The sequence below is a fragment of the Rhinolophus hipposideros genome (assembly GCF_964194185.1).
Source record: "Rhinolophus hipposideros genome assembly, chromosome: 8".
In the NCBI taxonomy this organism is placed as follows: domain Eukaryota; kingdom Metazoa; phylum Chordata; class Mammalia; order Chiroptera; family Rhinolophidae; genus Rhinolophus; species Rhinolophus hipposideros.
In genome coordinates, this window is record NC_138054.1 from 14,058,190 (window position 1) to 14,071,788 (window position 13,599).

General features: G+C 42.2%; 1 protein-coding gene across 15 annotated transcripts in view; it reads left to right on the top strand.

The window, feature by feature from the left end:
- Positions 1–13,599, top strand: part of PHACTR1 (phosphatase and actin regulator 1) — a 504,389-nt gene that overhangs the window by 457,079 nt on the left and 33,711 nt on the right. For all 15 annotated transcript variants that reach the window (XM_081056333.1, XM_081056322.1, XM_081056326.1 and 12 more), the window contains one exon: positions 1,306–1,462. In XM_081056333.1, the coding sequence (XP_080912459.1) occupies positions 1,306–1,462 (157 nt within the window). The remainder of the gene's footprint in view (positions 1–1,305; positions 1,463–13,599) is intronic.

Sequence of the window (13,599 nt, forward strand, 5' to 3'; positions counted from 1 at the left end):
TCACAAGAAGCTCCCTGAACTCCTAGGGCCTCAGTTTCTTTATTAGCAAACGCAAAGTGTAAACGTCCTCTAAACACCCTCATGGCTCTAAAACTTGCACCACTATTCTACCACCGGCTACTTCTTAGATGGCTCTTTCTTTCTTTGACTGCTTCCCTTAGGAAAGGGACGGGGACCCTAAAGTTCAGTTTCAGTCCGCATAATATACAAACTCACCATTGTGTGTGCAACAGAGTCATTCTAAGCAGACCTCAGCAACTCTAGAAGGCCTGAATTTAAATTTCTTCTTTAAGTCCTTTACATGTGCTGAGACAAGAGAAGAAATAAAGAAAGCAAAGTTCAAAATATGTCACTTTGGCCATGAATCATAAATAAAGTTTAGTTAAGGGATTAGAGACTAATATTTGATCAACTTTTTGATAAATGAATTTAGGTTAATAGCAACCTTTCACTGAATATAGACCGTGTGCCAGACCACATGCTAAGATCTTACTTGCTTTTCTACATTTTACAACACCCACTGGCATAGACACTATTGTTCCATTTTACAGAGAAGGGAAGAAAGGGAGAGGTAAGTGGCTTGCCCAGAGCCTCTCCGTTACTAAGTGGCTGTGCTGACGTTTGATGCCAGCTTTGTCTCATTCCAAAGCCTGTGTCCTAAAACCAATGGAGGAAGAAAGACTGGCACTACTAAATAAAATCCAGAGGGATCTCCCAGACTTGCTACTTCCCAGTCTCCTCCCGCTTGATAGGAGGCCTGGTGAGTGATGAAATGACCAAAACAATGTCAAGGAGAGAGTCGGAGGTGGGGTGGGCAGCCACAGGCCAAAATCATCCATGAGTGGAAGAAGCAGCTGCTCAGCCTCTGAGCACTGTTTCCTGCTCAGATAATTAAATATTTTATACCAGTCTTTCTCAACCTCAGCACTGTTGACATTTTGGAGCAGGTAATTCTTTGTCGTGTGTGGTGGGGAGGGGGGGCGGTGCTGCCCTGTGCACTGTTGGCCTTGGCCTTTGCCCAGTAGATGCCAGGAGCACCCTTTCCCCCCACCGCACCCCAGTTTGGACAACCAAAAATGTCTCTAGACTTTGTCAAGTGTTTCCTGGGGGTAAAGATCACCCCTGATTGAGAACCACAGGTTTATTCCAGATGGAAGGAAACCCTGCCCTGGCTAGTTGCTCAGAACCTCTAATGTTGACAAGGAAAAGCAACCTATGTCAATGACCTCACTTCCACTCCCACTCCAAACAGATCCCACTTTACCCAACTTTATTTTTCTATTAACTCATTTCTCCCTCCTGCAGGCTCCCTGGCCATGAAGGTGTGCAGGAAGGACTCCTTAGCCATCAAACTCAGCAACAGGCCCTCCAAGCGAGAACTAGAAGAAAAGAACATCCTTCCCAGGCAGACAGATGAGGAGAGACTGGAGCTGAGGCAGCAGATTGGCACCAAGCTCACCAGGTAAAACACCCAAACCGCCAGCTCTACAGATTTGGGTAGAAGAATTCAGTCTCCATCCCCAGATCAGTCCTGGGTGTCTTTTGAAGAGCTTTGCTTACAGAAAAAGTTAGTGGAAAATATTTCATTTCTTCTCCAGGTTTGGTTCTGTAGTCCCCTCCCCTTCACTCATTCAAATCTGAGAAATGTCACTTGATTGGAGGTTCAGGAAGAACCTGAGAGGCCGATTTCCAGAAAGAACCAGCTCTAGAAAACATCACCACCATCCAATAGAATTAAGGTCCTGTACATTGGAGTTGTGGTTTGGCTAAGCACAGAGCAGTGACAAAAATGCACTTTCTGCTGTATTGTGCAACCAGAAGAGATCAGTGAGTGTTAATGATGCCTCCTTACAAACTGAGACCCTTCTTGAGTGATTGCCCTTTATGTGTGGATATTACAGACATAGGCATGGAGTATGTTATGTTAATATACTAAACACCTGTCTGCGTATTTTTAAGCTAGGGCTTGTTTATATGGTATTAGCTAACATTTGTGGAACGCTTATATTTGCCAGGCATTCTTCTAAACATTTTACATGCGTTAAATCACTTCATCTTTGAGCCTCCCTATGAAATGGGCATTTTGTGCAGACTTTACAGGTAAGAACTCCAGGCGTGGAGAATTGCAGTTGCCCTTGTACGTTACGCAGAATGGCTCCAGAGCGCCCCCTCTTGACCACTATATTGCTCTGCCTCTCTGAATATTAGTTACCACCTGAGCCCTCCCTTTGTCCCAAGCACTGTGCTAAGCGTTTGGGTGCAATGTGTGGATGTCTCCCGGGTCATCCTACTCTCCCTCTTCCTAGCTGCATAGCCTTGAGTAACTCACATTCTTTTTGGCTGTGTTTCTGCATTTGTAAAACTAGGAGTTGCAAGAATTAAACAATATAAGGAAAGCATTTGAAACAGTACCTGGCCCGTAGGAAACATTCAGTTATCTGTTGTTATTATTTCATTATTTCTTTTCCCAACAACCCCAACAAGCAGCTTTCCTTAGCATCTGCACAAATACAAGTGAGAAAACTGCCTAAAGAGGTTATGGAGACGTAGATGTCTTCAACAGTGCACTGGCATTCTCCCCTCCCACCTGCTTTATTTGGTTACTTAAGGCTGCCTCTTTCTCAAAATTAACTTGCTTTCCTCCTGGAGGATGTTGTTTTAATGGTACAGGGCTGTGTAAAATGGTCAACACTGGTGGGTGATTTGTCCTTGCATTATGTGGTCTTTAGGGTCATAGAATGGAAATGTCTAACCACCTGCCTCTCTCCCTGTCACCCCGTCCCTCTCTCTGTCAATGAATGCGGTACATTTCCACACTCTGGTCTTCCAGATCCCTCTTAATACCTCAGTGACAATTACTCCCAGCACTCTAGAGATGCTGTCCCACTGTTGGAGAGCCTGACAGTTAAAGCATTCTTCCTTCTACTGAACTGATCTCTGTCTATGCAAATCCCACCCATGGTCTTGCTCTCTTCTGTCTACGGCTATTCAAAGCTTCGTTCTTCTTAACATGCATGCTTTAGGGCTCTTGGAGAATGATCCTGGCTCCCCTAAGTCTCCTGTCCTACAGATAGCCAGGTCTCTCTGGGAGAAGATGAGGTGGGTGGATACAGTTCTGAACTCCTTCCCAATCAGCTTGTTTAATTTTACACCTAATATAAATAGGGCCGTTTGAGGGGGGTGGGGGACTGGAAAAAAGAGAGCGAACGGATCCTTGACCCCAGCCCCTCTTCTCAAAGTTCAGCTCCACCTCCCGAGTGTCGGCATCCTTATCGTATTTCTCTGCCCTCACTTCCCGTTTCCCCAGCTTTGCCACAATACAGGCAGAGCTCCAGGTATGTGGGGAAAGTGGAAGCTTCTGCAGATGTGAGATGCCAGCACATCTGGATGCCCAGGGTGGTATCTCCTGTGGAGACACAGAGAAAAATGGGAGATATAGAAAACAGCTGGTACAGATGTATACAGCTGGCCACTCTGCTTGTCCGCTGTAGAACCATTCCACCTGGAGGTAACTGACAAAGTCAAAAAGTCCATTGTTATCCCAGAATAGACTTCCCGAAAGAGAGACAGCCCCCAGCTTCTCATGCCTGAATCCATAGCCGCACATGACCACTGTGACCAGCTGGCAGCAGTGGTGGCAAAACTCAGAGGTGGGAAGAGACATAGAGCATCCATACTCGGCACAAAGGTTTCTACATTTGAAGCCTTATCCTTGTAAATCAACCCCTCCTGTTCTAGCAGCACTTGAATACAGCTTAGAATTCCTAAAATCCACTGAAGGTTTACCATAGTACGCATCCATCCCCACCCCTTTCTCGCCCTGGTCGTTAGAAGGAGACAGGCTGACTAGGGAGAGGAAGACAGAAGGAGAGAGGGGTTGTGTGCGTGATCTAGGTGTCGAGCTGGTCTGCATCCTTGCGCTGAGTCTTTGCACTCTGAGTCTTTGCCCTCTTTCTTGTAAGTGTTTATTGCCTTGTGGCAAGACCCTTGGCATCTCTAGCCAGATGACAGGAACCAGACCTAAAGGAGACACCATCAGGAGTGTGTAGCAGGTGGACAAGATTGTACAGAGTTCAGAAAATCCAGTGGGTAGGCCCAGTCTGCACCTCAGGGTCTCCTCTGAAGAAGTGTACCCATGGAGTCACACCCAAGGAGTTTTAAGGACCATTCCCTTTAGAATAAGAACCCAGCCTCATGCCTCCAGCCACTCATTTGTCCTGAAGCAGGGGATGATGAAGGAGAAATCTGAGAACCAGGTGACAGTGGTGGAGAGAGAACAAATCGGCAGTCAGGACCCCGGGCTCTAGCTCTGGTTCTGCTGTGTCCTAAGTAGTCATTTGCCCTCCTTGGGCTTTCCTTCCCTAATCCAGAGGGGTCAGATTAGGTCTTCTGATCACTACATGCAAAATGTGAGCTTCATTATTGTAAAAAGTAGCTAAAAGTTTGTAGGAATCTATTGTAAAGTTTGCATTTCTGAAGCTACGAGGCTGTGGCATTCTTTGGCTCTTCGAAGTAGCAAAATGTGCTGGAAATCTTAAATTCTGTGAAAAGCATGTGGCCAAATCTGTAGTCCTCATGGAGTAAGCCAGATATAAAATATAATTTTAGCTTGACAGTTTTAATAGCATTAAAAAAAATTCAGCACTCCAACGGTAATTCCAAATTGGAAGTGGGGCGCAGACACATCAAGCAAAATGATGTCAAACTTTAAGACAGAGTTTCTATGTAAGAACACGTAAACACTGTTCTTCGAAAAATGTTTTTCTCATTGATGCTATTAAGCAGCCTCTCCTAAACCTCAGTCAACAAGTCATCTGGAGGTTTTGATAATAAATAACTATGTCAATCAACCACCACTTGAAAAGAGTGGACTGCCCTTGACACATGAACGTGATCAACTGGATGCCTCTTGCTCTGCTTCTTAGGTATAAAGTTGTCTTCCCTTCTGTGCAGTTTTGCTTTCTGCAGTTTCAGTTATCCATGGTCAACCATCGTGAGAAAATATTAAATAGAAAATTCCAGAAGTAATTCATAAGTTTTCAATTGTACGCCCTGCTGAGTAGCATGGTGAAATCTCAGGCTGTCCTGCTCTGTCCTGTGTGGGCCGTGAATCCCTTAGTCTGGTGTCACCACACTGTATACGCCATCCACCCATTAGTCACTTAGTAGCCATCTAGTTATCAGATTGACTATCAAAGTATCACAGTGCTTGTGTTCAAGTGACCCTTGTTTTACTTACTCATGGGTACAAAGCACAAGAGGAGTGATGCTGGCAATTTGGATATGCCGAAGAGAAGCCATAAATTGTTTCCTTTAAGTAAAAAGGTGAGTACAGTACAAGATATTTTGAGAGACCACGTTCACATAACATTTATTATAGTATATTGTTATAATTATACTGTTTTGTCATTAGTTGTTGTTGTTAATCTCTTACTGTGCCTAATTTATAAAGTAAACTTTATCATAGGTTGTATGTATAGGAAAAAACATAGTATATACAGATTAGTATTATCCACAGTTTCAGGCATCCACCTGGGGTCTTGGTACATATCCTCCATAGACAAGGGGGGACTACTGTACAGACTCAGGATAAGTGCAAAGAGCCAAGGGACAAACAAGGCCATCTACTCAGATATGGGAGGGACGAAACCTATAGAACTTCTATTTTATTTTATATCATTCGTTTTAAGTTGATATGGCTGTATTGTAATGTGTATAGCATATTAGTGCAGTAGTACTTTTATATAACTTCTATGGCACCTATTGTCATATGTGCTTAGTTGTGTTAATGGAGTCCTCAAAAGCTTAGAGGCCACAGGCCTGAGGGTCCCTTCTCAGGGCAATGTGAGCAGGGTTTTCATCTCCAGTGACCTCTAGTCCATGGAAATGCAGAGACCTCAGGACAATTCCTCCTCCTACCAAGGCCCCCCAAATGCAATACCATGCTGATTTCTCTCTGGGTGTCTTCTCAGGTCCCTTCAACCTGAACCCTAGGAAGTGGTCTGCCCAACTATGTGATCTTAACAATTAGGTCCACTTCTAGTTCACTTCATTTACCAAGCCTTTTATTCCCCCCAAAACCCTATTTCATCCACATGATTTCATTTTAATTATTTGAAATCCAGTTTACCACCCCCATCCCCCAAAACATCATCATTTAAAAATTCAGACGTGGAGATTTGGTTCTCGATGTTCCGAGTTAGCGTAGCCTGTCAGAGTGATCTCTTGATCACCCAGGGCATTGCCTTCTAGCCCTCTCCACTGTCCAGGTTGGGACATTGATTGTCAAAGAAATGAAACCTCCTCCCCAGAGGGTGGAGTTCAGGACCACTGGGAATGGGGTTTGTCAGGGGCTACAGGGAAGTGGGATCCCTAAAGAAGTAATGCTTTAGTTTCCGGAACATCCTTCAGAAAGTAAATCGTCCTGTAAGTCACCAGAACTACTTATTTTAAAAGAAAGGAACGAAGACTCTGAAACATGACCTTTCCTGTTACTCAGCCAGTGCACTTAGGCTGCCCCTTGGGGAACAGCCAGCTCTTCAGCCCCAGCTGGCCCACTCCTCTCCTGCTGAGATCCTCTCCCTCAGTCCCCTCCAATACCCTCTGTAATGGTTAGATCACAGAGAGGGAGAAAAGGCCCTGAATGAAAAGTAAAGCGGAAGGTGCCTTGCAGTATATATGTAGGAGTATGTAATCTAAATTAAGCTCAGGAATAAATGAGGGTTCAGGCACTCTGCTTCCGTGGCATACGAGTACTTGTGCCTCTAAATTATCTCTTCACCGCTAAAATGTCACCCACCCAGTCAGGGGCAAACTGTCATCATCTCTTTTGAAGTCATGATTGACCAGAAGTTTGTCAGCACCCTCCTGAGAGCTGCAGCAGGCATAGGTCCCCACTTATACTTGAAACATCTCTATGGGAGAGCTCTTGAAGCTCTTGGAAGCCTGGTTACTTGGTTTTAGAATGTTTCTCCTTGTGATGTCCTTTTTCTAGATGAGATGTAGTCAGTGATTGAAGCCACTCACGATTTTTCCTGATACTCAAAGGAACATACTTAATTTAAACATCTTGGAGTATTCGTTTTCTAGGGTTATCACAACAAAGTACCAAAGACTGAGTGGCTTACACAACAAAAATGTATCGTCTCACAGTTCTAGAGGCTGGAAGTTTGAGATCAAGGTGTTGGAAGGGCTTCTGATGTCCGAGGGCTGTGGAGGAGAACGTTCCATGCCTCGCCCCTAGCTTCTAGTGGTTTGCTTGCCCTTTGTTGGTCCTTAGCTTGTAGCTGCATCACCCTGATCTCTTTCTGCATCTTTGCTTCTACCTTTGTGTGTGCCTCTGTGTCCAATTTTCTCCTTCTTATAAGGACAGCAATCAAATTGGATTAGAACCCACTATAATGGCCTTGTTCACTTTTGTAAAGACCCTTTCTCCAACTACGGTCACTTTCTGAGGTACTGGGAATTATGATTTCAACATATGAATTTTGGGGAGACACAAACTCGTAATATTTTAAGGACATATAAAATGAATCTACCTAGGAAAGTGGCCTCAAATGCAGGCCAGGACCAGAGAGATATTGAACATAAGTGGAGCAGGAAGTTCTAAGATTGTTAACAGGGAATGTTGGGAATTGGGGTGAGATGGCAAGTCTACCCCCTATCTATAGGGACTCTCACTATTCAACTTTAGCCCCCTGTGGTTTTGCAGGAATGAAGGACCAGCTTGTCAGATGGCCTGAAGAAAAATCTGGATTTTTTAAATGAAAATTCCAAATTTTTAAAACATTGTACAAACTAAGCAGAATGTACCTAGGGAGTAAATTCAACCCAAGGACCACATCTCAGCCTGGGGCCCCTGATTTTAATTTCTGACCTGGAAGCCATAATTTTTCCTGTCTACAGTATGCTCATACGTCACATGTGAACACACAGTACATTTTGATGAGACAGAACTATTCTGTGTGTTATAAATGTAAATGTGAGAATGTGTGTCTGTAGCAATTTAGAATTAACATCTTGTAGGATCTAAATTAATTTGAACATAGTTATTTATGTGGATTGATCATTAACGCAATATACCATATTCCTAAAAAGAACTTGAGATCCAGCTCGCTCTGTTTCAGAAATTTAGTCAAACAGTTTTCCGAATATTACAAATGACTCAACTGAAGAATACAGTAGGTTGGATGAAGTTGGTTGAAATAGCCATAACTGCTTTCTTTTCCTTAATGCCCATGAGTCTGGGAATCAGACGGACTTCAGATTAAAGCACTTGGTGATTGCTGATAGTATGAATCTATCCTTAAGGCATGAAAAACCAGCATTAATCAGCATGTGGTAGATCATAGGTAGGACTCTCCTTCAAAGAACACCAAAATTCTCACTCTGCTCTCCTTGCTGCTCATCGCTGTCGTCACTTTAGAAGCAGAAGGGTGGTGAATGAGATAGAGACGGTGGACCAATAAGCCTGATCATCCCCAGGAACCTATTATGGTCGTCTTTCTTATTTAGAAATTAATAATATGCTAGAAAGAAAGGGTATTAAATCTGTATTTTATGTTCCTAAGTACTCCACACTATAGTCGCTATAGGCAGAATGTGAAATATGGACAGAGGATTTTGTGCTGCTTTAAATCATAATACAACGTTCAGGGGTGAAAATTGAAATCCATTTTTTATGCTTATAGTACAGGTAATAAAACACAGTAATCCTGACCCCTGACTGTAGCTGGCATACTGTTTACGGTTAGTGCTGAATCTGACACACCAGAGCCTAGATCCAAGGTGACAAATTGCATCTTCCCTGAAAGTCTAAGGATGGAGGCTAAGTGTGAGCTGGCATCTCCCCAAGCTAGGTAATTTCTTCTGCTACCAAAGCACTTTCTAAAAATAATCATAACAGTCAAAGGCTTTATGGATTCAATTCAACTTTGACTGACTCAGTGAGCCCTGGACGTGCGTCACTATGAATCACCTGGAAGAAAGAAGGGAAGAGAATAGACTTGAGTGAAGTTTGGAAGTGGCTGTCTTGTAGACCTGGCCCTTGGAGCTCCGCCATCACTCACCATCGTCATCACTTTGGTTTAGCACCAAGTGGCTCAGATTGATGGGCTTTTCTGTGGATTCTGAGACCTCCCATAAAGAAAACTGACATTAGACAGCAGTCACCAAGCTGAGACTGAGTGATGGAACCAGCGAAATGAGAGCAAAATGTGACTTGAATGTAGTTATTGAGTCCCACAGCATTTGCATGACAAACACATGAGCTCTTCTTCAGGTAGCTCATCGGCTTGCAGATTATGTGACATCTCCCATCGCCTCACTGCACAAAATAGAAAATTCTTTTTAAAAGCCCTTCAGAAATGCTGACATCTTCTGAAAGGTGCTGAGTTGAGTCGAGGCTATAGCACTACCTGTCTGATAGAAAGGTTAAGGACACCAACACATTCATTGTTTTTGTGTGCATCTGTTTGTTAAATGAAAAGTGAGAAAGCTGTCCTGATAAGATCTGAGTGAGGCATATTGAGAGGAAATAGAAGAAAACTTCAAAACCACATGTGTAGAGATTCTGGCATTGAGGCATGAGCCACACGCATGACGGACCCACAGCCATTGAGCATGTCTTGGAGGCTTACAGAGATGTTTGTAGACTCTTGCCTCCATCGGTTAACAAATGCAATAAAGAATGAGTTTTTGACATCCTGTTACCAAGACGAAGTTTCTGAGCGCCTGACTCTGTGTGTGTGTGTGTGTGTGTGTGTGTGTGTGTGTGTGTGTGTGTGTGTAGGAGAGAAGTCACAGTTTTCAAGCCCCACACTGGATGTCAAGGAACAAAGCCACATCTTGTCAGGCACTTCCAATGCTCTATATTTGTGACTCGCAGCTGCCCAGCTGCTGTGCATTTTTCAATGATATAGTAAGTGTGGAGGACAAAAGAGCTGCTTTTTACACAGCAGGAACAGAATTGACCTTAGTATTTAAAACTTGCAAAAGTTTCGGGGGAAAAGAGCGTCCATGATTGGGGGGTAGGGAGGGAGTCTTATTTTGTTTTCCATTTCATAGCTTTTGTAAATGGCTGATTATTCCAGTAGCATTTCAAATTTGGGGCACAGGGGTACAGCTATATTCAACTACAGACTGAACAGAGAATGGGTGAATCCTCCAGGCGGCTCTATGGCCACATTTTTAAGAGGTTCATCTTAACCTGGAATAGATAAGGGGAGTGCTTTGGTTCTCCAGTGATTTATCTCCTGATCATTTGTGGGGTAATCTGCAATGATTATTATTGTTTGTCACTCATCTTAGCAGATGGCACGAAGAAAGGCCGTTTCTTGGAATATTTGGCTAAAAATCAAAGAAAAAGCAGCCTATCTACGTTTAGAGATGACCACTCAGGGAGATGGCCCCGGACATAACATCATCTAAGACTATAGAGCCTTGTGCTGTTAATAAAATGCTCTCCCATCAGCACCTCATCTGATAATCTTCACTATAACCCTGCAAGGTGGCTACTATGGGGAATCCCATGTTGTAGGTGAGGAAACTGAGCTAATGATCTTAGAGATAAGTGGCAAAAAGAAACACATCTTCCAAATCTAATACTTTCCTACTGCAAGGAAACATGCTGAGAAAAATGTTTGGTTTTGTTTAGTTCTTCTATTGAACAGAGTTTTCCTCCCAGGTACCTATGGTTGCACAGGGATCGTGTGGGATGGTTGAGTTCTAGGTCAGTGGCTCAGGCTTGTGTGTGCAAACGTGCTCCAGGGACAGATAAGCCATGGAAAGAAGAGGGAATAGGAGATTGTCTTCCACCTTGGACTTAACTGGGCTTTTTATTGCATTTAGTAACAGCGTTCACAATAAGTAAGAATATCTACATCACTTGACACTGAGGTTTGGATCTCACAAGACACTCATGCCTGATGCAATGTGGGAAGCAGGGTGGTCCAGTGCAGTGGTTCCCACAATGTGCTCCCTGGGTCAGAGGCATCAGTGTCACTTGAGAACTTCTTAAAAATGCATATTTTCAGGATCCACCCACATTCTGACTCAGAAATTCTGAGGGTGAGACCCAGAAACCTGCATTTTAATAAACGTGGTTCTGATGCACACTAAAGTTTGAGTCTAGTAAAAAGAGCAATCAAGGACTGGAAACTGGATCTTAGACTGGAAGCTCCATCTACCATTTATTAGCTGGGTTCTTGTGAAGTCTCAGTTTCCACATCTGTAAAATGGACCTCCACCCAAGTTTATCAAGAGCACTAATTGTAATATTGATCATGAACACTAGTTCCTTCTTTCTCATTGTGAATTAGAGATACTACACTCTGATTAGTCAAAATAAGTAATGCTAGCTGCCCTAATAGACAAATCCTAAATTCCAATGGCTTAAGGCAATCAAGGTTTATTTTTCACTAGAGTAATGCCTATCATGGGTGAGATCGTCTTTATCTAGCATGTAGCCATTTCATACTTCTAGAACACATGGCTTCAACATCTCCATAGCAAGGGAAGGGGAATCACGTCTGCTCATGATCCATTAACCAGAACTAGGTTCATGACCCCAGTCCATTTCAGGGAAGGCTGGAAAAGGTAGAGGATTTAGAGTATTTGATGATCACAGAGTGTCTTAGCCACAGCTCCACTGAGCCAGCATTTGTTATAGGATTTCTTTATTTATTCCAGTCGTGACTCCATGTACAGGGGACCAACACATCCAAAAAAGACTTGATTAAAAGACTTTTCAGAAATTGTGGCATATATATACGACTGTTATTCAGCCTTAAAAAGGAAATTCTGCCATTTGCAACAATGTGGATGAAACTGGAGGACATTATGCCAAGTGAAATAAGCCAGACACAAAAAAACAAAGATCATATGTTCTCACTTATATGTAGAACCTTAAAAAAAAAAGTTGAACTCAGTAAGAGTAGAATGGTGATTACCACAGGCTGGGGAATGGGGGAGGGAAAGGTGAGAGGAGATACTGATTAAAGGGTACAAACTTACAGCATGGTGATGATAGTTAATAATGATTGTATACTTGAAATTTGCTAAGAGAATAGATAGATCTCAAGTGTTCTCACCACACACACGCACACACACAATGGTAACTATGGGAGATGATAGAAATGTTAATTAGTTTGATTGCAGTAATCATTTCACAGTGTACACATATATTAAAACATCATGTTTTACACCTTAAATATATATCATTTTAATTTGTCAAAAGTCAATGAATAAAAATTTAAATTTAAAAAATAAAAGACTTTTCTTAACAGTATGGGGATTCCTTAAAAAATTGAAACTTGAGTTACCTTATGACCTAGCAATTCCACTCCTAGGTATTTATCCAAAGCAATCCAAAACACTAATTTGAATAGATATATGCACCCCTATGTTCACTGCAGTTCTATTTACAATAGCCAAGGTATGGAAACAACTGAAATGCCCAGCAATAGATGATTGGATGAAGAAATTGTGGTACATGTATGCAATAGACTATTACTCTGCCATAAAAAAGGATGAAATATTACCATTTGCGACAACATGGATGGAACTACAGGGTATTATGCTAAGTGAAATAAGTCAGACTGAGAAAGACAAATACCACATTATCTCACTTATGTGTGGAATCTAAAGAACAAAATAAATGAACAAACAGAACAGAAACAGACCCATAGATACAGAAAACAAACTGATGGTTTACTAGATGGGAAAGGGGTTGTGGGGCTGGATGAGAAAGATGAATGAATTAAGTACAAATTGATAATTACAGGAGAGTCACGGGGATGTAAAGTACAGTATGGGAATGTAGTCAATAGTATTCTAAAAACTATAGTGTCAGAAGGGTAGTAGGCTTAGTGGGTGGATCACTGCCCAAATTATATAAATGTCTCACCACTATGCTATACACCTGAAATTAATATAAAATAATATTGAATGTCAACTGTAATTGAAAAAAAATACGCCAAGTGTAGTGCAGCATGGGGAATACAGTCAATAATGTTCTAATAGCTGTACAGTTATTGGATGGATGGGTAGTAGACTTGTCGAGCTTATCACTTTGTGAGTTATGTAAATGTCTGATGACCCAGTTGTTTGTACACCTGAAACTAATATAAATAAATAAATAAATAAATAAATAAATAAATAAATAAATAAATAAATAAATACTTCTCTCAGTTGGCAGGAGGAAGGAGGCAGCCAATTGGCAGTTGCTATGCAGAGAATCATGGTTACTCTGAGAGGAGCAGATCCTGTGGAGTGTCGGAAGGGTCTGTGTCGGGGCCACTATCGCTACATTTCCATGATCTGCATCAGTGAATGAATTGCTCCTGGAGTCTGGTTTAGTAAAGCGAAACATTGAGATTAAACCGATCCCAATTAGAGAAAAATGCGACCTAAACTAAACGTTGCTTCTCTTTAAAAATAAAAGCTAGGAAAAGTACCGGGAGATCCCCAAAAGGAATTGATGGACCTTGAGCTGAATGAGTTTGTTTTGTATGAGTTTAAGGTTAAGTTTCTAAGGAAACAAGTTACTGAGAAAGACCACAGAACCTCAGCTTCAACCAATTTATTCTATTGGAATATATT